This window comes from Phaseolus vulgaris, chromosome 8 (genome assembly GCF_000499845.2).
Source record: "Phaseolus vulgaris cultivar G19833 chromosome 8, P. vulgaris v2.0, whole genome shotgun sequence".
Taxonomy (NCBI): Eukaryota; Viridiplantae; Streptophyta; class Magnoliopsida; order Fabales; family Fabaceae; genus Phaseolus; species Phaseolus vulgaris.
This window is the reverse complement of record NC_023752.2, coordinates 62,989,993-63,017,377: the sequence shown is the minus strand read 5'-3', so window position 1 is coordinate 63,017,377 and position 27,385 is coordinate 62,989,993. Positions and strand designations below refer to the sequence as shown.

The window sequence follows — 27,385 nt, the reverse complement described above, 5'->3', positions numbered from 1 at the left end:
TTATTGAAAAAAAGTATAATTGTAATATAATATTTTACTCTCAAATTAAATAAATTATGACAAAAACTAGATTGTAATATAATAGTTTATTATTAAATTAGCATTTAATATAAAATATGCATGACAGAAATATAAATAACTTTCTTTAAGTTCAAATCAATCCATTTTCAATATTTTAATTTAATATAAAACAGATTATAATAAAAAAAATTGAAAAATGATGTAATTTCTATCAAATTAACATTTGATATAAAAAAAACTAATAAAATAAATAAACGTGGTTATAATATAATAGTTTGTTATCAAAATAACATTTAATATAAATATATTATAATAGAAAACTTGAACATCACTATAATATAATATTCTACTATTAATTTATCGTTTAATATAACACAAATTAATAAAAATTAATGTAATTGTAATATAATATTTTATTATCAAGTTATCCTTTAATATGAATAAATTATAATAAAAAATAAATATAATTATTTAATTACCATTCAATTAAAGTTATAGTTAGAATTTATTTTTTTGTCATTTTGAAGTCCTATTCTATAAATTGATTTTCTTTCTGCTTTATGATTTCTTATGAGATAATTTAAGGAGGAGAATATATCACTTTGAACCTTTCATTTCAATCTTTAGTGTCTTTTACTTCAGTAAAGTAAGATGGTCAATTCCAATCTCTAACTCTTTTAATTTGATATATGAATAATAATTTCTTTTATATAATTTTTTTTTATTAAATATCATTATACAACTTAATAATGCAATTTAAATCTTTATTATATATATAATTATAATTATTATAAATTTTGGACAATTTATACCTTACCGAACATCATTCCAAAAAATAATCAATATAAAGTATGTCATTTGAAATCCATTTATGTATAAATCGTGTAGTGTTTACACTACTTTACATAAATTTTGGGATTTATTTTTAATTTGACAGAACTTTATATTTTTGGTATTATATTAATTATAAATAACGATAATTATAAGAAAAATACTAAGAAAATGTTAAAAGTTTTAAAGTTACAAACAAATTTATGGAAATTAAAATGAGACAACGTAATATTTGCAAGTGATTCCAATAAATTGTTTTATATATATAATTAGAACTTTTTGTTAAAGATGATGATTGTGGAGTAAGCTTATATGGAAGAGAAAGCATTTCCTGGTTCTGCAATTGTTGAGTATAATTTCTGGTTAGCGTATTCTCCAATCCACTGGCGGAGCCCTTCTCAGTGTCTGTCACTCAAGTCGACGACGGTTAGTTTCTATGGTATGCTAAATTTGTAGTTGCTCTGATTTCGCTGTATATGAAATCCACATAATAGTCCTGATTCAGTGATTCCTGATCGCACAAGTTGTGAGTAGTGGTGATTGTGGTAATTGGGAGATTGAATTGATGATGGATAACGAGGTGTTAGAATTTGATATTGGGTTGGGAGGAGGCGAGGGAGAGTATGACGATGACGGAGGGGACATCGAACACCCAATTGAGGAGGATGAATTGGGGGATAGCAGTGGGGGTGGCGCTGTAGCCACTGGAATATATCTTCCCGAGGGAGACCTCTCAGATCTGGAACCTTCCGAGGGCATGGAATTCGAGTCTGAAGAGGCTGCTAAGGCCTTCTACAATTCCTATGCCCGTCGTGTTGGGTTTAGTACTCGTGTGAGCTCATCACGTCGTTCCAGGCGCGATGGAGCTATCATACAGAGGCAATTTGTTTGCGCTAAGGAGGGTTTTCGCAACTTGAATGAGAAGCGCACGAAGGATAGAGAGATCAAGCGCCCCCGAACCATTACTAGAGTCGGATGTAAGGCTTCTTTGTCTGTCAAAATGCAAGACTCTGGCAAGTGGGTCGTGTCTGGGTTTGTTAGAGAACATAATCACGAACTGGTTCCCCCTGACCAGGTTCATTGTCTTCGCTCTCACCGCCAAATATCAGGCGCTGCTAAGACTCTCATTGATACTTTGCAGGCTGCTGGGATGGGTCCTCGTAGAATTATGTCAGCACTTATTAAAGAGTATGGTGGGATTAGCAAAGTCGGCTTCACCGAGGTCGACTGTAGGAACTACATGAGGAATAATAGGCAGAGAAGTTTAGAAGGTGACATTCAACTTGTTCTCGATTATTTGAGACAAATGCACTCCGAAAACCCTAATTTCTTCTATGCTGTGCAAGGGGATGAGGATCAGTCCGTCAACAATGTTTTCTGGGCTGATCCCAAGGCAAGAATGAATTATACATTTTTTGGTGATACTGTTACTTTTGACACTACATACCGATCTAATAGGTATCGCTTACCATTTGCTCCCTTTACCGGTGTAAACCATCATGGGCAGCCTGTTCTTTTCGGTTGTGCCTTCCTAATTAATGAATCTGAAGCATCATTTGTGTGGCTTTTCAAGACTTGGCTTATGGCCATGTCTGGACGTCCACCAGTGTCAATAACAACTGATCATGATTCTGTTATTCGATCAGCCATTATACAAGTGTTCCCGGATACCCGGCACCGCTTCTGCAAGTGGCACATCTTTAAAAAATGCCAGGAGAAATTATCTCATATTTTCCTCAAATATCCAAATTTTGAAGCTGAATTTCACAAATGCGTTAACTTGACTGAGTCAATTGAGGAATTTGAGTCTTGTTGGTCAACACTTGTAGATAAATATGATCTCAGGGACCATGAATGGCTTCAAGCAATATATTCTGCTTGCAGGCAGTGGGTACCTGTATATTTGCGAGACACATTCTTTGCAGAAATGTCCATCACTCAGCGAAGTGATAGCATGAACTCTTACTTTGATGGATATATAAATGCTTCAACCAATTTAAATCAGTTCTTTAAGCTTTATGAGAAAGCACTTGAAAGTCGCAATGAGAAGGAAGTGAGAGCTGATTATGACACAATGAATACTTTGCCAGTATTGAGGACCCCATCTCCAATGGAGAAGCAAGCATCTGAGCTTTACACGAGAAAAATTTTCATGAGGTTCCAGGAGGAGTTAGTTGGTACACTAACATTCATGGCATCCAAAGCTGATGATGACGGGGAGGTCATTACATATAATGTAGCTAAATTTGGAGAGGAACATAAAGGGTACTATGTTAAATTTAATGTTTTGGAGATGAAAGCAACTTGTAGTTGCCAAATGTTTGAGTTTTCAGGCCTTCTTTGCAGACATGTTTTGGCAGTCTTTAGAGTTACCAATGTGCTTACTCTCCCATCTCATTATATATTGAAACGTTGGACAAGAAATGCAAAGAGTAATGTAATATTAGAAGAACATTCTTGTGATGTATATACTTACTATTTGGAATCTCATACAGTTAGATATAACACCCTTCGACATGAGGCCTTTAAATTTGTTGATGAAGGCGCTCAGTCTGCTGAAACTTATGATGTTGCAATGGATGCTTTACAAGGAGCTGCAAAAAGAGTTTCTCAGGCAATGCAAAATGAGGGAAGAATTCCTATCAGTAATGGAAAATTAAGGAGTCATGTGCTGAATGATGAAAGTCGTGTTAATTACACAAGTGCATGCCAGGAAGAATGCTTGAGCCAACATACGTCTAAGGTCAGATTTATTTTTTATGAATATTATTTAACCTCTTTAATGATGGAGGTATTGAGTGTGGTTTACTATTTTATCCACCCTTATATGAAACCAGTCTTGAACCTTCACCTAATATGAAGGTATTATGATATAAATCTTCATCTAACTAATCTTGTATATCGAAATGGTCTCACAGCTACTATGACCAAGTGATTAGGAGTTTGATCCCTGCCACTCCCATTCTTATAAATAAAGTTCAATTACATCACAAGATAGAAAAACATGTGTTGTGCGTTACCCTAAGGAATTGGTGTGATGGGTCCCATATTGATTAGAGATATGACTAAACTGTACTATACAAGTGAGTGCAAATCTTACCTTGCAAACCAATTTTGTAGTAAGTTTACTTTCTAAGATGATATTGGAACCTATCTTAGCAAGGCTTGTTGAGCCTATAGTGTTACCTGTTATTGGTCGTTATTGGACCACCCATATATATTATTCCCATACTCGAGATGTCCAGTTCTTGGTACAAGGGAATATGTTGGAGATCCTACATTATTAACTGGAGATAAGTTATATAAGTTGACTATTTAAGATTGAGTTAAGTTTAAATTTCACTTTTTAAGGATAAGTTGTCTTAAACCTTCTTCTAACACTACAATATTTTAAGAAAGTTGGTCCTTGACATAACCTTTTTAGCTCTCACAGCAAGGCTAGTTACTTTATACTCTTAATTCTTCAATCACCTTTTGTTATTATAAGTGATTTTGTGTGTTTTCTTATCCCGATATATAATCATTGCAGTATTTGGAAGGAAGCTCCACTATGAATTACAGGTCATATAAGTAACGAAGATAGTAAACAAATTTAGGAGCCTAAACTTGAAACGACTAAATCGAATAATCAAATAATCTGAACCGATTAGAATCTGGGGGGTTTACAAATAATCCTTTTAAGGAAGGTAAATAGACAATATTACAGCTAGTCCAACTTTAGAGAACCTGGGAAAAATAGAATCAGTCTATTATGGCTGATTGCTATATTCAAATTATAGGCAGTAGTCAACACTCCCCCTCAAGCTTGGTGATAAGTGCTTGGGAACCATACTCAATTTGGATCTTGGTTTCTCATAGTTTGATATTGGAAGAGCTTTAACGAAGACATCTTCTGTTTGAAGGGGTCAATAAACATGACCAAATGTATAGATCCTATTATGATCTTTTCTTAACATGGTCAGTCCCTTACATCATCATGTTGGATTAATGAAAAATGATGAGATGGTTTAAATGATTGAGTTGGGTAAGAGTGATTTTGTATATATTTGAATGGTTGGAAAATTAAGCATTAAAATGATTTGGAGTTTGTATTGAACAATAAAGGGAATAGCTTCTCGAGGTGTGCAAAAATAAGGTGTCCAAAACGGTAGGTACGTACATCATTTCTAGTTAGGGATGGGGCTACATTGGTGTATTTAGCTGCCTCATGTAGTCATAAACTTGAAGAAATAGAATGCTACACATTCTTCGACATTGATAGTCCTCCTCTTTGGATCAAAAACTTAACTTGGAGGAAGCACAATCCTACACATTCCTTGATATTGTTAATCCTCCTCCTTGAATCCGGAGCTTGAAATTCTCACATGAGGAGGGAATTTAATTATACAATTAAGGTCCTGTGTCAATTTATTTATGCACAATAAATTGCAATACAATGTACTTAGTCAACAAAACAGATTCTAAAAGGCCTATTTAAACCTAAGACCTAAAAGGGGCTCTAAGCCCATTACAATTAAAGCACAAAAGATGTAAAATAGAGTGCTACAGGGGCACCTTGATTGGGGGCTCCCCGTGGCCAAGCGGTGAACAATTCAACCAAAGTTCCTTAAAGATGTAGATAAATTTGTCTTCAAATTTTAGGCAATGATGCCGTTTTGATTCCCCCAACTCAATATATGTTCAATACACTGCACCTATGTCTAGGTATCTCGACTGAGTATCATCAGCTTTAACCTCAAGGTGTTCCGATGAAAAGTAAAACTTGTTCGTTTAAACTTTCGTAGACACTAAAATTACCTCAATCACATTATTTAAGCCCAAGTTATTATTAATCCATTTTCTCTTGCTTCAATTCATTCCACGAGTAATCTTTTTTCCAATATCACAAAACACAACCTAATTCAGTAGAAAGTTTTTAAAAAGAAAAGTTAAGCAAGTTATGATGGATTTAAGCCTAAACTAACACTAATGCATGTAAAACAACCCTAAAAATTAATGTGAAGGACACACCAAGATTCTATTTCCTCATAGACCAAGTCAATAAAGGTAAGCCAGTGTTAATTCGTCATGAACAGGTGGTTGATATTTTAACAAATCTTCTTAAGGCTAACTGATTCAAGTTGTTTGGAGAATTGATAACGGTACAATCTATTGCTGAAGTATGGTAGATAATTTCGTTAGTGGTTATATGTTAATTAGTTAGTTTGGAGAATTGATAGAAAATCATCCTGATTTTCTTAATATTCTTCCCCTAGATGTACTTTCTCTTATTTTTTTCAGATATTATATTATTTCTTGGGGGTGGGAGAGGTGGGAATCTTAACAGACTTTATAGTATCATTGGTTTAAATATCCATTCACGCTCAAGCATGCTTTGTTTATTATAATTCCATTGCTTTATGTCCTGCAGGATGATTTGGATACAAATATTAGAAAACTCCTGAATGAGCTTGAGTGTGCAAATCGAAAGTGTGAAATTTATCGGTCCAACCTGCTTTCAGTTTTGAAAGCCGTTGAGGATCACAAGTTACAGTTGTCTGTTAAGGTGGAAAATATCAAAATAAGCATGAAAGATGGCATCTAAAGGCTCTATGGAGAATTAACGTTGACCGTGAGCTGTAACTTTAATCAAGGAGGTATTTGTTAAAGGATAATTTTTTATATACCAATAATCATGATCGCTGAAAATCATAAATTTCAAGAGTCACGATTTCTAAGAATCATGGATCATGCTAATCATGATTTATGGGAATAACTAAAATCTATTAGTTAATCATAGACACTCCTGAGAATATTTATACTTGTTTCCTCGTAGATAAGATTCGCATGAATAAAACGTTTTCTTGTTTGTTTAAAACTCTTCTAGTTACTTATACATTTTTTCACAAAAATTCTTAGAGAAATTATTTTAGTTAAAGCACTTCTTAAAACCTTATTATTTAAAAAAAATACCTTTTGATTTATCATGAGATTATTTAGTATTAGAACAGTTTTTAAACAAGAACAAATATTGATTTTTTAACTCAACTGGAGTATTTTCTTAATCATACATATCTTCAAGTGTAATGATAAATCAAATTTATTTAATTTTTAGTTTTTTTTTTTGGGATTGACTAATTTTAGTTGCGATAATAATTTTATGAAAATGCCAATGAAAGCCATCTGTTTTATTTTAGAAATGATAAAATCTTACTAAGTTGTCATGTTCCAAGCATTCTCAAATAAGATTTCCCTAATAACCAACGAAGAAATGGATTCAAAATTATTACTAAAAGCCTGTATTTTGATATGCAAAATTAAGAGGATAGTAATAAACTGTTTTTGCGTGGACTGAGATAAATTTTATTTTCCTTACTAAATTATTTTAGTTCAATCTTAAATAATTTATATAAATACTTTAAGAAAATGTAGAAGTAATATTTATAAATAACTAGCTATAATTTTAATTTTAAAATCTAATTTATTCAAATTATACATTTGTACACATTTAGTTGTAAAAATATTTTTCATAAATTTTAAAATGATCAAATATATCCAAGACTCTTTAAAATGTATTATAATATGTTGCCGGACCAACTTGATCACTGTAAATTAAATATCGAATAATATGTGTAGCTTTATCAGATTACAAGAGTTCTTTCTTAGGGATCTACCTATTCTTTCATCCACCAATAACTAAACACAACTCAATTGAGCCCCTTTTGTTTTACGTATAAACACGGAGAATTGACGTGTTAAAGAAAGATAATCGAATTACCAAAAAGAATTTCATAATTGAAAACCAAAAAATATCAGAAGAGAGCAGTCTTCAGCCTCCTGAAGGTAATTAAGTGGTAGCGTGGAATATTAGCTGAGGGTTTGTCTGGTGGCCAAAGCACTGCAACTTGACAAAAATAAATAATTACGTAAAGGCGAAGTGGAATAACTCAACTCACATGTACAATTAAGAAATAATATTTATAAAAATAAATAAGTAAAAAGTGCTAACTTATAGAATTCGACAATAATCATAGAAAACACTATTAAACATGTCTTAAAAAAATCAAAATGTTAACCTACATAGTTAAAATTAATAAATAATTATAATAATAAAGATTTGTTGTTAAGAAGTCAATGATCAACCAACCTCCAATTTAGCTCAATTCCATTTAACCAATAAAGAATAGTGCTAACAATTTAGTTTCTATTTAAAAAAGAATTATATTTTTTCTAACCCAATCCAGTTTGAACTCGTGGTGAGCCAACAGGTTTGAACAATTTTGACATACCTACATGCACATGACATGTTACTTCCTGATTTTCTTATGTTTGTCAGATATACGCAACAAAAATGTAATATAATTAAAGTTAATATATAGTATTTAAATAATTTGTTCAACGCATTTAAATAACATTTATGTAACATTTTGAATTTCTTGATACTAAGGAGTAATCAAAAGTCCCTATACACATTTAAGGACTTGAAATGCTATTCAGCGTATTTGTAATGTTGTAACACATAAGTAAAACCTAACGAGCAACATAATTTATTTTTAATCATATCTCACATTTTGACTTAAAAGGAAAAGAGGACAAAACAAAAGAATAACTTTAACTTATTTCTATAAAATAATGATTTTTTTTATAAAATTATATATAAAAATAACATTTTATTCCCTTTTTTATTGTGGGTCTTTGGTAGTTACACTTGAGGATTATGTTGGAGGCTATATCAGTAAGGAATGTCAGAATAATGTCTTTCAGACAACCAAGAGATATTAGTGTGGAAATAGAAAATGTTTACGTAATTTCTCACTTTCAAGAATAGTTAGGACCTATTTGGAAAAAAAATCATAAACTAAAATTAGTTTATGTACGAGTCAGAAATTAGATTTTGGAAAAGCTTTTACAAAATTAGTTCATGCATTACTAATTTTAACTTATAAAACAACTGATTTCCCTTTTTTTCTATATTTTTTTCTCATCAATATGTTTATAGATATTCCTCCAAACAGGTCCTTAGTGAAATTTAATATTCGAGAAAGTAATAGAACCTGCATGTTAGACTGATACTCTCAGGGTCTATAATGCCAACTGGATATGTTCTTTCATAGATATTCCTCACGACTGGAACTTGATTGAATCCGCGCTCCTTCATAATCATTTGAGCATAAAGAAGTTCCATGTCAGGTGTAGCTGTCCATGGTACGTTGCATATTTCTCCATCTAAAAGGCATAATTCAGAAACTAAAAGCCCCTGTAAGAGGAAGAATCAAATAATCAGATTTGTGAAGCAACAACAAAGTAGTTTAGTTCAGCACTTGCTTTAGCCGTATCTACTGATTTTTGTAAAGCCAACACCAAATCCTACTGTAAGCATTCCTCCGACTGATTTAGCTTGAATCAAACATTCTTAAAATGGTCAAATTTTCATGCTTTATGGAGCGCAGATAGGTAGCTATTCTTTCCCCCCGCTAATATTTACTTGTGCTACCAATTATCTACAAATGAAACACAATAATGCAAAGCAGGGGCGGGGGCACATATAATACCTTCAAGCAATTCATCCACAAGGCACTTTTAAAACTATAGAACCTATATTTGTTCTTTCTACATTTGTGTAATGAATGCTGATTTTTAATCAGTGACTGGTTTTGTGGTAATAGAACTTAGTTCTCAACTAACGTATAATGATAATTGTCAATCAACTGCAATTGATGGCATAGAATTGCAAGCTCAAAATTAAGATACAACTTCAATAGCATATCCATCACCCGTTATCAAGGGATCTATAGATTCAACAAAATTTGGGACTATTTTATTCCTCATTGCGATATTTAGGTCGTAACTGAAAATAATCTAGATTACTTCAATTTGAAAGAAATATATAGATTTCACGACCAATTAATATTAAACTTGGATTCGTGTACCTTGTGTTTTTTGCTTCTTGCTTTTGCAAATTTACCATACTCTTGAATGTCTCTAAGTGTCAAGAAACCGATTAATGTATCATCAGTATCAACAATTACTGCACAGGACTGTTTCTCTGCAATCATGAGATCTATTACTTCTGTAAGTAGTGTGCACATTGAAACCGTCACGTATCTCGTCTTCATGGCTTCTGAAACAAATGTTTTCCTTACAATATATGTTGTTTCAACAGTATCATCCTCTACACAAAGAGAACTTTCCACTTGACAAAAATTAGTCATATATGGCGCAGCAAAGGTATTGCCAGCAGATGACTCAATTGAACTAGGAGAGGATATTTCAGAAAGTGAAGTAGAATTTGAATTTTCCAATTCAACCTTTTTTGCCCCTCTGTCATCTCTTTTTGTCTGTACAGATGAAATCCACGAAGACAACCCTACAGCTCCAAGCAGTGGCAGAACAATCCGATAGTCCTGTGTTAATTCAAACAGAAGCAAGACTGCAGTAAGTGGCACTTGACAAACTCCTGCAAGAGTTGCAGCCATTCCAACCTGCAAAAGAAACTTTAACAATCATCTTTGCAGTAAACCTTACTGTCCCTGTATCGAAATAAAATTCTGAAATGTTAAAAACTCGTGATTAGGTACAGACAGAAAAGAAAGTTCCACTGGAAGATGGCTCGTTTGTATACCCATGGAAATCATCTTGGAAAGATACAGTTCTTTCGCAAAATGAACATGGCAATCATAAATTACTAAATGGTAAATAACATATAGCCAAAAAGAAAAGAATAGTACCAGGCCATAAGCTTGTGGTGATGCCACTTCCAACACAGAGAGGTTAATCATGGGATTAGACTCAGCAAAAGCAAAATTAATTAATTTTCCATAAGCCATCCCAGTTGCACCACCAATAAAGAGAGACGGGGCATAATACCCCCCCACTAATCCAGAAGCCCTGCACAGAGAAGTTGCAACTATCTTGACGGCTATTAGCTGAAGCAATAGATCAGTGGAAAGGCCTTTAACAAATGGCCGAGATTCTAATAAAATGTCAACATTCTCAAAACCCCAGTAGAGGATTTCAGGATATATCAATGCTATCAACCCAACCGATAAGCCTCCCAATAAAGGGAATGAAGCTCTTGGAATGCCAGTGGCCTTGTGCAGATTGTCAACAATAGTCAACATATATGACGTACACCTAGATAGGGCCAATGACACCAGGCCACATAAAATACCCAGCAATAGATACAGCGGGAGCTCTGAAATCAAGTTCAATACTCTCACTTTAAATCTTACCCATCAGATTAAGAATAACAAGAAATGTTCACAAAGAGGCATTACTCAGTTTCTTTTGCAAAGAAATGTCAACATCAGCTTTTGCTTTCTTGAGTTTCAAAATAATAGAATGTATTACTCAGTTTCTTTTGCAAAGAGGCTTAAATATCACTAAAGAATATACAATACCAAACCTTAATTTCTATAAGCAGTAATTACAAACGAAATCACATTGAACCACACCAGTAACTTTTTTTTTCATTTTTAAGTTTAAAATCTTGCAAAAGTAGGATAAAGGTAATTCCATTAATATTTTGCTTGGCTTCCAAAATTTTGATTGCCAAACTAGGAGATTCTGGAGGAGTGAGACTATGCACCTGTGACTCTTGTAGATTTGGAAGCGGTACTAACAATTCTTTAACCAATTAGAACAAAAATAGCAGCAGTGGCAGCAGCAATGTTGGTAATAAAAGAATATTTTTAGCAGTCAAAATGGAGGAACTGTGAAGAAGCAATAGTATTGGCTTGGCTTACCTGGCAGAAGAATTGTCAACAACAATGACCATAGTAACAAGATGACTATAGTGAGAGACCATCAATTGATGACGAGCATAGTCCTTTCTAAGGAATTAATGCCAAGATGTTCAACAATCCAATATGACACCCTAAAAGGATAATTTACTTGTAATTGGTTGCATAAATTAGCATTGTAGGAGAAAATGACTACTTTCCTAGGGGCTTCCACTTATTATTAGTATTACACTTGACTAGATTTAACCAACTCTGTAAGGAAACACCCAGGTACTGCAATCCTTATATGTATGTTTGTAAGACAGGCTCAGTCAGTTAAGTCAAAAGTGATTTGACAAACCAATTCAGTAAACATATTACACATTAATGCCTTGTTTGGTTGAGGAGATGGGAGAGGATGAATGAAGATGGAAATAAAATAGTGGAGAGAAAGAGGCGAGAGATAATTTTAAAAATGGTGGTACACGCTGTATTTCACCTATTTCTATTCATCTTTCTATCTCTCTTCTTATTTCCTATCAAAACTTCCTCTTCATTTCTCAATTATTTCTACTCTACCAAACAACTAAACATTCAATTTTACTTTTGACCTATTTTTGTTTTCTCAACTCATTTCTTCTCTATTTCCATTTCATCTTTTTCCCTCCCAAAAATCAAACATGACATAAAAAATGGCCCAACTTCACGTCTTGAAATACTTTGGTAATCTACGGCAGGGAAGAAGGAGGAAAGCAATGAGCAAGTGCCACATATGGAAGCAGTGAAAACAGTAATCATGTGAAGTTATAAATTATTTCAAAGAAAAATCCCTTGATGACTTACCACCGGGAGACCGGAAGTCATAATCTGGAACTTTAAAGGCTGGTTGAGAGCCAAGGCCAATCTCAGAAACAACAGAAGCTATGACAGCACTTAGTATGACCATGGAAGTATTATTTGTAAGTGGTAAAGATGCATTTGCAGGCGATGGCCACAAGACAGACTCGACAGCAAAAAAGCAACCGGCAACAGCAGCATTGAAACCTGACAAAAAGTATAAACTAGAAATGAGAATAATGTGACTCACAGAAAAGTGATGGAATTGGTAAAAGCAACAGCATAGCATGTAAAATAGATACCGGCAGAGAGGCCAGCGGCAGATCCAGAAGCGAGAAGGGAGAGCATTCTGCCGGAACTCTTTCCATTGTTGTGAAAGAAAGGACCGAGGCCTTTGGCAATGGAAGTGCCAATGTCGACGCTGGGACCCTCCGGACCCAAGGAATTGCCGGTGCCTAAAGTAACAGAAGCTGCCATGGCCTTTAGAAAAGGGCGGGAAGCAGACTTGAGGTAGGCAGAAGGTGTTCGGAGTAAAGGATCTTGTTGGAGAGAGGAATCAAAACGTGTACGAAGGAGGTTCAGCACAGACACGGTGGCGCCTCCGAAAGCAGGCACTAGTACTACACGTGCCCATGTTGTCTCAATCGGCGCTTCTCTCAACCATGAGGCGCCTCGATTGGGAATCCCATCCCAGAACAAATCACGAATTTCATGGACCTTACATGAAAATAGGAATATGATTGAAGAGCATAGTAGGAATCAAGTATCTATCGCATTCGGCGAGTTAACTTACAGCATAATTGAAGAGCACGACAGCGACGCCGGTGAGGAGACCGACCAAACACGAAGAAAATATTCCGGAATCTCCAATCCTTCTGCTGAGGAGCTTCCACTCTAACTCTAGTCGCTCCCAAGTAGAGCTTCCCTCCTCCCCACCGTCTCTACTCTCAGGCAAACAACACGGGCGCCTGGGCCTGGGCCTGCACCGATGACGAGTCTCGTATCCAGAAACAGAGAACAAGGAGCACCACCGTTTTACTTTTACTGCTTCTTCTTCAGATTTAGAAGAGATAATTCGAATTCGATTATGCAGCCAGCTGGGGTGATAAACTCCTACTCCCGCCATGCATCCTATGCCAACCATTTCTCATGCTATTCCCACCTCTTCCCACCCCCACTAACTAATAACTCATTCCCCCCTCTAATTGAAAATTAAATTAAATATACAGGTGTCAAGCCTCAATGGAATGGATAAACACCAAAACAAAAGAAAGAAATAACTTTTTTTTTTAATTTTAAACTTTTTTTATTAACGGAATAGTATTTGAAAATTAAGTTCATGAATTCACCGCTTGCTCGTCCATCACACCTAAGTTCATAATTTGTTTCCCAAATGCAAACCTTTGATGTTGAATGCCACAGCCCCCGAAGTACTTTTTCACCAATATTCGCTTCCCCCAAATTCTCTATTCAAACACTCATTGTTCTTGAAAATGGAGTGAGAGTTTCAAGGTGAATAAAGAGATTATTTCTCTCTAAGTCAAGCTCTTTTGATACTGTCTCCTACAAAGAGAAACTGGTGATCTACTTGTAAAATATTATCTAACTCAAATTGGTATGGATATAAGATAATTGTCAGAAAATAAAAATTACCTTAAAAGAGTTAAAAATTTCTTTAATGCTCAAGTTGGTAAAAATATAAAATATAGGATATTTGTGAATATAAGAAGTATATAAAATTGAGTGAGAACACACTCCATGGAAGTTATCACCTATTTATAAATGTTATTGAGTTTATATAAATAGATTTTAGTAACTTATAACCAATTTGTAATCTAATTTATAAATTTTAAATATTATATTAAATGAGTATGAGCAATTATTGATGTTAATGTATTGCGGTTAATGTATTTTGAGTATGTACACATTTAAAAAATTGCTAAATTGGAAAAAAAAAAGGTACTTTGTGCTATTAACTTTATTTTTGTGAAACTTACATGAAAAAGTTTCAAGAGTAAATTCTCAACAGGTCGCCAAAATATCAAGAAATTCGGTGGACCAATTTAACATTGGAGGGAAGAAATGCACAATCACACTTGTCTCTATGCCAAAGACTCCCAGAAAGAAGATTCTGGAACAGATTTTAAACCTTTTCAGAAATGTCATTCGGGAACAATGAATTTATGTATTGTTTCCGGATGAATAATTCAAAGTAGCAAAATTTTAATTATGAATTATATGTTCCAAAACTTGTTTTAGATTCCTCATTCCATAATCAATTTTTTTGTAATGCGTAATCCAAAAGTTTTTTATTACACTTTAGATAGTATTTTTCAGAAAATGTTGGGATTTTAAATGGTTATTTTGATGATTCCAAAAAGCAGTAGCCATAGTTTTTTTTCCCGTTGGAGGATGGCAACATCTCACGCATCAAGAAGCACAATGAAGACAACGGAACCGAAGTCTGGTAACTTTCGCGTTAAGATACACACGAAAATAAATTTCAATGTATACACTATTACAATGAACTAATAGGTTCAACATGTATTCGCTTGCTCGAGGCTAAACAACAAAGAATAAAAAAATCCAGTGTAGGAAAAACAGAAGGCGGAAGTCATGCTTATCTTTGCGTCTTCCCAACAGAGTGTAGATAAATTGCAACAGAGACAACACTGTAAACATAAGTTAACACTCGTATTAAAGAGAAGGAAAAGGTTATAGAGCAATTTAGGTGAGACTACAGAATGAAGCATTAAATGCAACTGCCCGGTGGCATGCACATCAAAATGAAGCATTTCAAAATGTAACACGAGTTATCATTAAGTGCCAAAGCCATAAAAGAACTAAAAACTATTCAACATTTTAATTTCAGTTGCTGTACAATATGACGTATTCGTGTAAGTGCAATACTTGGGGTCATGGGAAGAAATACACGATAGAACATGGCAAACACATTCATGGTATAATAATAAGTAACTTACACTGTGCCCAGGAAGAAGGCGAGGGAGAGATGGAAGCCAAAAAGGAACACAGAAACAACTGCTGTAAGAAGCATTGCAACTGAAGTAGAATACACCTGTGTCAATGGGAAAGTTAACTATAAACTTGAATTCCACTTCAAAGGTTTGTGCTTGGGAAAATAAAAGGTGTCGTAACGTTTGAATTAACAATCAGAAGCACACATATAGACCACATTTGATGAAAGCATTATCAATCATCATAATGCAGCTCTGATTCTAAACAGTAGGTACAGAATAAAACCTTTGTGCAGTTAATTTAGTGAGCTCTAAAACTATACAATCATTATGTATGACAATGCGTTCAGATTTCCAACTCATCAAAGCTCTGATTGTATCCTATTGATATTAATTTTGTTTTGTAAAATTTCCGGAATAGATAAATGAAGCACCTAAAACTCCAATGAAGATGCTTTCAATGCAATCAAAAGTTAGAGAGAAAAGCAAAAGATGACTACAATTTATAGCTCCATGTTTTTGTCTGTTACACTAATGGAGCAAGTTTTCTAGATCCCGATTAGAACAAACTTAAGTCACTTTATTTCCAACAGCAATACTCAGATGGGAAATGAAACAAATTGACGTGGCCTGCAGAGCAATCAGGCCGGAGGCTCAAAATGAGCATTTTCAAAACCCATCATACATCTCCTACTCTTGTCCAGTCTCGATGGAATTACTTAGATATTAGTTTCAGTCTCCTAAGCCAAAATTAGTTGCAAATTCTGAAAGATTTAGAAAGGCAACCAATCCCCGCATAGTTAATGCACATTCAAGTACAGCAAAAAATATGTTAACACACTTTCTTACAGACTTCTTCTACCACATACTCTATTGGTTAAAACTTATTATAAACTATAAAATCGTGAGTGGAACTCACTAAATAAGAAGTGAGACCCACCAAATTTGTGAATTCAATAAATTTTATCTAATATTTAAGAATGTTTTAATGCGTCTGTCACTAAGATAACATCTTTCTTTTCAATTTGTATCACGAGTGTGTAGGCTCAGTCTTGTCATTGAGCTGAAACATTCTCATCATCGTTTTCTCTATCAAAGTTTATTCACGCTCCATCGGCAGAAATTTGAGCTATCTGCAACTTTACCACTTCCCTTTGTTTCATTAGAGGAGTGACCTAAAGTTATTTTATTCATACCTAAAAAGCCAAGGTGATATCTCAGCACAGTCCAAGATTGGACATCTAGGGCATGCAGATTTTATAACTGTTTTATTTATATAGCATTGGGAGAGACATGAAGCTAGGTAGATTATACTAGTAAAGTTGCAGGCGAAGTATATTTTTTGAAAATTGAGGGTGGTCCATTATCAGATCTATAAGAAGTTCTATAACATGAATTTGGATCCACGTAATTCAATCCAAAAAATTAGCTCAAGAGGTGAGGATTGTCCAATCCTTCATAATCTTGATTTTGGCCACATTATGAGATATCGTCACAGAAAACACAAAATTAATTGTCAGAAAGTATATTGCATTCAGGGATAAATATCTCTTATTTAGGGGCCACACTTTTGCTGTTAATGATTAGGATGTGATTTGTATATATTGATATTCTGATTTATTTTCTTGTATTTCTAGTTTCCTTAAATAAGAGTTTGTAAATCACATTATATACTCAGTCACACTGATAATTTCCTCATGTAATTCAGAAATCATTTCTTCCTTTTCAAGTATGATGTTTAGAAAAGTAATAAAATAATATCAGAGAGTACATGACGATTAAACAAGTTAGAAATTTTAATATTTTTTCATTTAACAACTTTAGAAACTGAGAGCAATTGTCTAAGGAACATCGCTAAAAGTGGGGGTCTGCAGTAAGTAATAACATTATCATACACTCTAGGCAACAAGAGATACCGCAAGAACGTGTAATTCTAATCTAACATAGTTGCACAATTTTAGTCATTTCACCATTTTTATATTCAGTACCTGTGACCATAAAATCCAGACACAAACAACAAAAAGTTTATCGAACAAACAAATAATAAAAACTTATTTTGGATGTAGCATGTTTAATCATATGAACAACTCCATTTATAAAAAAATCCCATAACTTAATTAAACTCATGAATGTTTAGAATTATATTGATGCAATTAAGTGGAAGAAGTATCATATAACATAGTCATAAACCCAAGTCTTACTTTGACAATGTTGTCAGCATACTTCATTACCATTGATACAGCAATTCCACTGCAAAAAGAAACAACCATATAAACTCACAACATTAACAAGAAAGTGAAAACTTCTGCTAGTGTTCACTTGGAAAGAGATATATTCGCATTTTTTTGTGCAGTTTATGAGGTAAGACATTTGAGACAGAAAAGTAGAGGACTAGATGAGTAAAAAGAAAATAGCTTAAAAATGACAACAGTTGAAAATAAAATCACCAAAGATAAAGTGGAAATAAGGACTGTTTCATGCAATTGGCAGATGACCCTTCCTGAGATTTGCTTGTTCACAGTTTTATCAACAGTCAAAATTTGTTGTTTCATCCTTTTGCCTCTCATACTCTGTGAGTGTACAACTCCTTTAGAGTGTTATCTTTTCTTATTGTATTTTTTATTGGCCATTATCACTTGTCATTAGTTATACTATAGCTGATGACAGTTGTCTCTGGAGGTGATTATAATGGTTTCAGTTTGAAAAGTGAGCTTTTGCGTATATGTATGTGTATGTAAACAAAAGCTCACTTGAGTTGTTCAATTTCCTCATATCACAGTTCTAGTTCTTTTAATCTCTCCATTTTTCTTCAATATGGTATTATTATTCATTTATTTCCATGGCTTCCCAAATTCCTCCTCCTCCTCAACCTCCACTTGTTCTGTCTTCTGCTCCTACAACATTCCCTCACCAAACTATAGAAAAACTAGATGATAAAAAATTTCTACATTGGAGGCAACTATTGAATGTAACAGGCTTAGCCCATAGTTTCTATTATTCTGTAATTGTTTCCATCTTTAAATAAACAACCCTATATGCATATTTTACACAAGAGATATTACTCCTATATTTATTTTCTTTATTCTTAATGTAGTATCTAGAGCATGGGGAAAGTGAGAAACAGTGGTAAATTTAAATGGTGATATACTCACATGGTATAGTCAATGCCTCAAGTCCTCGAGCCAGTTATGTATTTCTTTCACTCAAAAAGTATTAGTTATATATATTAAATTTACATGTTATGCATATTGAAATTTATTTATTTTTCACTAAAAGTTTTTATTTTGGGTCTGGGCCTCTCATAAGACAAACTCATGGCTCCGACCCAACCAACAACTAGCTACACAAGAATAGTTAGTAATTAGGAAAAAACTTCCAGCCCTCAACAAATTTCATGTCGTCATTACCTGAGTGCATGGTTGAAAATCATGAGAACTGTAATGAGTGAATATCCATGGAAGAATCCCCTGAACAAAGACAACATAGGGCATAAGTATATATTAATCATTTGACAGTTTATGCCTTATAACTACATTAACAATAAACATATGGTTTTGCAATGCTTGGTGCTGACATATGTGATCAAATCATCAAACAACATATATTACGCGTTACCCATTTGATGAGAAGATTTTCTTCGTATATGATCACAATAAAATAGGAGTAAAATAGTGAGCAATGATAAAAACAATGACAGCAAAATCAAAGAAAAGATCAAATTACTTGTTCATCACCGCATCAAAGTCTTGAACCAACATTGCAACACAATTGAAGCACATGCCAAAGATATACAACCAGAAGTTCTGAACATTTATGTTTCGTGAAGGACGCTTTTTAATAATTGCCTGCCAAGAATTATGTACAAAAATTACTAAGCCACGAATTGATCGCTAAGAAATATTACTCAATGCTATAGTAATAGAGCTCATATATCTTACTTTAAGCAGACTGGCAGATCCAGAAAGTCTAATAAAATTTAGCTCAAGCATTAATAAATTCAGATGGACTGATTAAATAATTTGAATTAATCCAAAAAGGTTTGAATGTGAAACAATTTTTAAGCAGCATATTCCACCAGTCAATAATGGTCAACAGTACAGAGTATAATTTTGGCTGTACATTGAGTGGAGTGGAGTGTCATTTCATGAAGCCTCTAGGGTATTAATGTAACTGCTCCAAATTAAAATTACCTCGGTATATACTCCTGCAAAACCACTCAAGAGAGCCATGACCTAAAAGGAAAATTTTCATGATCAGTTTCAAGCCATAAATTCAGCCTATATTTTATATTACTAACATGAGAGCACCACAAATCTTAACAACTCACGATTGCCATCACCCAACCTTGAAAGGGAGTTTGAAGAACATTATCAGAACTGAAAACACAATACAATTTTTTCTTCAGACAAATATAACATAATTATCAAAAAAATGTAAAACTTCTGTAATAATTCTTTTTCGTAGAAGTGTTCAAATAATAGAATTTAAGATAGCAGAAGAGGAGAGAAAAGAGACCCAGACTAAAAGGACACAACCTGACCTGGTTTATCATGATATGATACAAAAGACGAAGCACCACTTTAGTTTACAGTAAGAATTAGGTTATGTACTACAATAACATTAATAAACTAAGGGAACAAATAATTACTTTTATGAAGTAGTTAAGGCTTAACTCAATCCTACAAAACTGGCTTGTAAGGCGAAGATTCCCTTTACTTATATGTTACATTTTAACATTATCTCTAGTTTATGTGGGACTTGAGTTTTTTCCAATAACTAATAATGGGAAGATAAAATCCTTAAGAATAAGACAATGTTCCTAAACACATACCCAAGGTGAAATTAACACAATTGACCTTAAAATAACAAACTATCTGCTCTATCACAGATCATTATCTCCCCCTAAAGGTACTTTGCAGATATTCTACCACTCCCTCTCAAGCTATTAGCCTATTAAGTAGATTTAAGTCATAGTTATTTATCAATCCCAAATCTCAACAAAGAATGCCAGACCCCAAGTACTCTATAGCAAGATGGCAACTACAGGATAACTGCTATACCAAAGATTATAGATACAAGTAAAAGAATTTGTACAATAGACAAACAAATTCTAAAATATTATTAATAATCCAAAACTAAACATTTTCATAATTAACAAGTAATTCATACGTATACACAAAATCGTCATCAATATAAGGCACAATTCATAATGGACAAGTCAATAATAACTTAAGTCAGAGGGCATAAGGGGAAAAAAGAAAAGATGATGGAATTAATCATCTAAAAAAACCTCATTAGATGAAAATTTGTGGAATGAAGTAAGCAAAATTGAAAAAAAAATTAAGACTAGCAACAAACTCCAATCTTCTCTGCCAACGTATCTTTATGGAAAAATTCAATAATTGGAAAGTCGTATCAGCCACAAAAACCACTAACCAACCAAAGCACAGAGTTCTCAAAATTACTGCCTTTTGCAAACACCCCAACATACTATTGTTCTGGCAGCTTCTCCACACACACACATGAGAGGTATGAAGCCTCCTTCAGTTACCAGATTTCTCAAGTTAACTCATTGTCCCATCCTCTTTTCCAAGCTCACCTTCCTTCGCAAACCAAAACAACCCACCAACCCCAGCTCTCTTCTCTTTTGTCTATTATAGAAAAAAGACACCCTTCCCATTGAGACGTCAGAACCTCTCCTTTTTACCGTTTTCCACTTTGAAATGATAGAGACAAGGGAGAAGCATCCCAAAAAGAGAATGCCCCCCTATGAAACAGTCTTCTCAAAACCAAATGCCAAGAACCATAAACTTCTTGAAAAAATATATAAACAAAAAACCAAGTGTATGCTTTGATCCCTACAATTTATGCCTGATATTGATACAAGAAAGGAGCAGTAACTGTAAGAGTCACATTTTTTAGCAGTCAAACTTGCTAAATTACTAACCTATCATTTATGATTCATTTGTTCATTACATCATAACTTGTAAATAAAAACTTTATGACAATGTTTATTACTAGAGAAAATCTATACGACATTTATGGGAACATACAAATACCCAAGTGAAGGCCACATGTCAGGCTTGAATTATTCTTACTTTGAATTCAACTGAGCAGTAGTGCACCCAGCAGTGAGTAGAACAAAAGCAGCCCACTGAATCTCGCTTAACCTGAAATGTAACAAGAACACAGTGCCAAACAGATTGGAGAACCATGAATTTTGGTGAATTCAACTAGATGACATAAGTCATTAGGCTTAAAATAATTAAATATCTAAAATAAGGAATAACAGAAGTATGTTCATAGAACATTTCATAATACAATGAGCTATAAAACAAGCAAAAGTGAGATGGAAGGAGGGTGCTTTTTCCTGCTCATTTTTGCCCACTCAAAAGTTTGGCATACAGAGGATATGACTTGCATTGATCCTTCACTACAATTCTCATGGTGAAAGGATTAACAACAATTTTTCTTTTTTTTTTGTGCATTTTAAGAATAGAAAACAAAAGACTTACTTCTTCTTAAGTATAATTCTGTATAGGACACCAGTACTGATAATATTAAAGTTCTTTAATATTTGATAGCCTGGAGCATCTACATAAGCAAAGATGTAATACTGCATTAAAATTGAAAAGAAAGTACAATCAGATTTCAGAAAGGATTAATATATCAGTTGCAATAACAAAGCTGTAGAACATTCCGATTCCCACCATAACAAACATAACCATCCATCACCAACCTGAAGCAAATTTTTGACAAGGTATAGTACGGCTGGTATAGGATACACTATAACTTCATCCAAGGTTGAAGTCAACCTAGGTCCAAGGAAAAATACACATCAAGTTATTTAAAGGTTATTTCCTCAGGAAATAAAGAAGTCCGAGAGTTTACAAATGCAATTAACAATCGAATTAATCCAGTTCAAAAAGTGTCCAAAAGAATGGATTAAAAATCTTTACAAACATATATATAGAGACAATGCACTGTTAACTATTAATATACTCCCTGACTTGCTCCTCATTATTGCATAATAGTTTGGGCATAGTAGTACTTAAGAACTAAGAAAAAAAAAACTTGGGATCAAAGAGCACCTATTATCCTCATTGACACCATCTTTTTTCCATATTCTTCCCAGGGCCACCAGGGATATAGCACATTTTAAAGTCTCCACCTATAACCAAAAGAGTAATCAAATAAAAATAAATTAAAAAGTTCTAAACATTATCACTGTAAGAAAATAATAAAAGTAGAAAGAAGTAAAAGAGATTAACAGAAGGAGCGTTTGGGATATGAGGATGTTGTATATCCTCACCATAAAGTTAGCAGTAGTGACACTGTACTCATACTTGCCAGCTCTCTTGGACCAAACTATTAGAATGGCTTGTGAACTAGTAAGAACAGTGAGTGCAAGTGTAACAACGGACCTATACCAACAGGGGTAATTATTAATTAAGAAATCAAACAAGTATTCACTTATCATATATATCAATTCTTATACTTGCGCTTCCACTTTGCCTTGGTCCTGTGGATGTCAGTTTTGGTTTCTCTCCCGGAACTCGAGGTGTTATCTGGCACTGGAAGTGGAGAAAATGTTTACACAGACAGTGGAAAGCCGAAATGGATTTTACATTAGAGGAGCGACATAAGGTACCTGAAAGCAAAAATGATTTTTCAACGTCTTCAATGGCCCCATCCCTAACTTCATCCTGCAACAATACACCAAATCAAAATCACCATTAATGGAAGAAACCAATCTGTTGACGGAAGAAATATGCTAACGAAATCTTCATGAAAGCAGTCACCTCACCTCGTCTTTGATTTTCCTGTACTCCATTTATTTTGCCTATATCACAGAGATCTACGCTTTACTCTTGTGTGCATTGGAAAAACAGACTTCAAATTCTAAACTCTTACTTTCCCAATCCTGGATGCACCCCAACCCAACAGATCTCTCTCCACTGCTCACCAAGGCTTAATTGATAACCCAGCTGCTCTTTCTTATATCTGTATGCCACACATAAAATTCTAATTCAAAAACTGTATTGAATTTGGAATAAGACTTTATTACACGGAAAAAATTTATGAAAATGTTTACATTTTTATAAGAGTACAAGGGGAGTCCACTCTCTTTTTTTATTGTATTTTTTTATTAATTTTACAATATTATAGTTACATTATAAAAACACTTATAAATTTCTATTAGAATAAAGTATAAATTATAATAAAATATGTATAAGAAAATTAGTTATTAAATATTTTAGCTTTTCTTTAAAAATGATAATTATAATTATACAATAAAGACGCTTTCAATTTTTATGTGTAATAAATATAAATATACAAAGGGTAAAAGAGATAAAAAAATTACAAAATTCAATTCCCTTGTTAATTATTATAGATAATAATTTCTTAAATATTTCCTTAAAAGACTTTTATGATTGAGATTTTATAATATATATATATATATATATTCCAAATTGTACTAAAAAAAGATCATGACTTTTTTACAATTTTAATGTAGTGTTTTGAAAAGGTACAAAATAAATTCTTTAAGTAAGATGATTTTTTTAAATGGAAAAAATATTTAAAAGGACTCTTAACACGATAATAAATTTAGAGTAAAGTATTGTCAACACTTTAGAAGAAAATTTGGTCTTAAAAAAATATTTTAAAGATTAAAAATGTTTAAAATATGAAAATGTTAAGTTTAAGGTAATGTTAAAGCTTAAACTTCCTTAGTTACATATCTTAAAGGATTTTATTTGAGTGGTTGTGGATAGATTTATTTGCAAAAATGATAAATTTCATATTATGTTACTTATTTTTTTTTATAGTGTTAGTCATGCATTAATCTTAATGTCTTGCTTCTTGTAGGTTATTCTAATTTTAGTACAAATCCTCTTAAAAAAAATGTAAAAATGATATGATCATAAACCATTGAGAGTCAATTTAAAGAGGAGTTGTAATTAAAATCAAGATTGAATCAATAGTAAGGGAATAAAAAGTCCTAAAAACGACTTATAGGAAAACCATGACTTAAAAAACTAAAAAAGTTAGAGGAAGAACTCAAAGTTAAAAGCATTATTTTGATATCTTTAATATAATTTAGTTTGTAATAAATCTTTATTATATTCATACTTTGGTTTTATATAGACATTAACATTTTACTTGTATGTAGCTATCCTTATTTTATTTTTTATTTTTTTTTTATCACCAAGTATCCTTAGTTATTGTTTGTTTATTTATAATGTTAAAGAATACAAGTGTTTAACCCTTTTCCTCATAATGTATTTTTTTTTAATAAAGAAACTAAATGTGAACTTGACATTGCTAATAAGAATTCTAAGGTGGATGATATTGGGAAGAATGTGACAATTTTCTTTCCTTTGTTTATCTAAAGATTTCAAAGTTTATCATTGAAGTTTAAAGTGAAGCAAATATCTAAAGATAATATTTCTTCGTTCTCTAATTTCTTATCCTAACATTTCTTGGTTTCCTATTTTCTTGTTGCCTTAAGCTTTCACAGATCACATTCATCCTTAAACACCAATAACCACCTCATTAGAACAAAATACCATCATATTGTTGATCTATTATTTATCATTAGGTAAAAAATTATAACTTGTGATCAAAGTGCAACTATTTCTACTATCATAATTCGATAGTGATGTGACCCACCTAACTTCTATCATAGAAAGATCGATGTCATATGTAACAATCTATTCCTTAACAATTGTCATGTTGAAAATGGAACTCGTGCTTTAACTTTTAGTATGAGTTATTTGAATAAACACTCATCAATATGTCAAAAGTTATATAACTTATAGTTAGAGTCAAATTTTTTCTATTTAAAAACATAATAACTCAAACATCATAATTTAATTGTAATTTGATTCACCTAACTTCTAACACAAACAATTGGTATCATCCGCAACACAAGCCAACACATGCCTTACAATAAACAATTCAATTTTGCCATATTCCAAGAAAACATTTCTCATGAGTTTATGTTCCTACATCTAACTTCCTTGATTCATCACCACCAAACCTTATTCTTCCTTTACTTGAGCTTACACGTCCTTATGCTTGCTTTACTTTGGGTGAGACCCAATCCATGGTTCAAAAATCCTTCACTAATTAAAAAAAAAAAACCTAATCTCTTCTTTGTGTTTTCCAACCTATCTTTGTGCTTACCTCCAAAAACCAATAAAAAAATTCACCATAATCGTGACCAACCCAAATATTGTGGAAGAGAAAGATAGGTAAGAGTCTCAATCTTTCAAAAGTTATTAGGAAGGTAGAGAGAAAAGAAAGTGTTTTATAATACATATAATTAGTACAAATGATATTATATTAGGTACAATATGATATTTAAAATTCATAGTAATTGTTATATAGATTATAAGCGGTGTTTAAGTGGGAGAATGTCGAAAATAACCCTTGAAATAAAACAAAGAAAGAAACAGAGGAAGCATTTTTACTGGTGGTTTGATCTGGATCCAGTTGAGAATGAAAAGACCTGAGCAAAGCGTAATAAGAAGAGACAACTGGAAAGCGGAAGAAAGAAAGAAGAGAAGAGTAAAATAGCAACACATGACCCAATGCTGAGTGACCCCACCAAAGGAATAAAACAGGCTGTGGAAGAGCTGTGTGGTGTGAAGCTTCCATTTTACCTCTCTACACTTGTTATTGGGCTTTCATTGGGAAGCAAAGAGTTGTTGGAAGCATGGGTGTGGGTGAGAACCGGAGCTTCTTCGCCACTGGAAAGCCATCGCTTCCAGTCTCTAACTCAAACTCAAACCTAAATGAAGGAGGCATTCGCCGACGTCTTTCCTCTCTGTCTCTCAAGATCCAAGCCTCCACGGCGGCAGGCGGAGGCGCGTCGTATTGGTCGTTTCCCAGATCCAAGTCCCTTTCATCCATGGGCGACTATGCCGGCACCTCCATCAGGAAATGGTGGGACTGGACCTGGGCTTGGATCCTCTCCAGGAAGCCAATATTTGCTGTGGATCTCGAAATGAACCACCAGGAAACCAAGCTCCTTGGTTCCCACAACAAGGGCACTTTGAGACATGTTATCTATAAGATGCGCTCTGAGATCCGAAAATTCGTAGCTTCTTCTGATCACGCCACACTTCCTCAAACCTACTCCTCCTCAATTCCCTCCTACAACGCTTAATGAGCACCCTCGTCTTTCAGATCCACCATGCAAATCTATGTTTCTGCGATTCCTTTCTTCTTTCTTTTTCACTTAATGTGTACAATTTTAGTCTTCATCATGTTTCTTCATTATTCACACTAAGCCTGTACGAAATTACGTGCATGTATAATCTATCTATATTGTGCCTTCGCTTCCTATGTTATATATGTAATATCTTATTTTTGGCTGCAATTGCAGTTTGCCTAATGATTGGTGATGCAAGTTTCTGCTCCCAACTTCTTCTTTCTTTCCTTTCATTTTTTCTACCATTTCTGTGTAACTCCTCCTGTCGGTGTGTTGCGTGTTATGTGGCGGTTACGATTCAACAACACACTCACACGCTTCCATCCCCCACACCACCCTACCTTCTTCTGTCGGTGCACTATATTTGTACTCTTTTCACTTTTTTGCTAAATCTCTCACTTCTATTTTACATTCCTTTTAATAATAAAATATTATATTTAATTAATAAAAATAAAATTATAAAATAAAATAATAATATTATTGGTTCTTAAAGTGAGAGTTTTGAAAAAAATTAGAATGTCAAATATCATTTTCCTATTATTCATATGCTTCCAAGCTGTAGCCAGGACGAGAACGCTGTAAACAAAATAACAAGGAAAGAAATTAACTTTATTTTTATATTGTTTTTAAATATTATAGCACAGAATAAGGCACGTAATTTGGTACAGTAAGATATGCTTGACTTTTTACATAACTTTGTTAGAGTGAAGATAAACAAAAATAATATTTTTCTTAAAAGATACTTTTTTAAAAAAATATTAGAGTAAATATACGTAAGTACCGAATTTAGTAGAATAATA

General features: G+C 33.3%; 4 protein-coding genes across 7 annotated transcripts; 2 read left to right on the top strand and 2 right to left on the bottom strand.

Annotated features, from left to right (window-relative positions):
- Positions 1-1,055: 1,055 nt before the first annotated feature.
- LOC137824388 (protein FAR1-RELATED SEQUENCE 5) lies at positions 1,056-6,553 on the top strand. Its single transcript, XM_068630024.1, has 2 exons — positions 1,056-3,595; positions 6,263-6,553. The coding sequence occupies exons 1-2, from the start codon at positions 1,418-1,420 to the stop codon at positions 6,434-6,436; spliced, it is 2,352 nt and encodes a 783-aa protein (XP_068486125.1). The 5' UTR covers positions 1,056-1,417; the 3' UTR covers positions 6,437-6,553.
- Positions 6,554-7,404: 851 nt separating this feature from the next.
- On the bottom strand, positions 7,405-13,878 carry LOC137824088 (chloride channel protein CLC-e). 4 transcript variants are annotated; one of them, XM_068629542.1, is made up of 7 exons: positions 13,183-13,878; positions 12,692-13,106; positions 12,396-12,596; positions 10,560-11,026; positions 9,762-10,313; positions 8,886-9,088; positions 7,405-7,735 (listed from the first exon to the last, which is right to left on the bottom strand). In XM_068629542.1, the coding sequence occupies exons 1-7, from the start codon at positions 13,531-13,533 to the stop codon at positions 7,699-7,701; spliced, it is 2,226 nt and encodes a 741-aa protein (XP_068485643.1). In that variant the 5' UTR covers positions 13,534-13,878; the 3' UTR covers positions 7,405-7,698. The 4 variants fall into 4 exon arrangements, with proteins under 4 accessions (XP_068485643.1, XP_068485641.1, XP_068485642.1 ...); XM_068629540.1 differs by having other exon boundaries at positions 9,762-10,325; positions 13,183-13,630; XM_068629541.1 differs by having other exon boundaries at positions 7,405-7,729; positions 9,762-10,325; positions 13,183-13,630.
- A 954-nt stretch (positions 13,879-14,832) lies between these two features.
- Positions 14,833-23,436, bottom strand: LOC137824366 (CMP-sialic acid transporter 2-like). The gene is made up of 15 exons (XM_068629998.1): positions 23,172-23,436; positions 23,016-23,070; positions 22,863-22,938; positions 22,677-22,788; positions 22,456-22,535; positions 22,104-22,179; positions 21,880-21,980; positions 21,463-21,534; positions 19,692-19,740; positions 19,555-19,596; positions 19,088-19,209; positions 18,772-18,831; positions 17,566-17,614; positions 15,371-15,465; positions 14,833-15,061 (listed from the first exon to the last, which is right to left on the bottom strand). The coding sequence occupies exons 1-15, from the start codon at positions 23,196-23,198 to the stop codon at positions 15,010-15,012; spliced, it is 1,068 nt and encodes a 355-aa protein (XP_068486099.1). The 5' UTR covers positions 23,199-23,436; the 3' UTR covers positions 14,833-15,009.
- Positions 23,437-25,893: 2,457 nt separating this feature from the next.
- LOC137825842 (uncharacterized) lies at positions 25,894-26,753 on the top strand. The gene has a single exon (XM_068631627.1). The coding sequence runs from the start codon at positions 26,088-26,090 to the stop codon at positions 26,538-26,540; it is 453 nt and encodes a 150-aa protein (XP_068487728.1). The 5' UTR covers positions 25,894-26,087; the 3' UTR covers positions 26,541-26,753.
- The last annotated feature ends 632 nt before the right edge of the window (positions 26,754-27,385 follow it).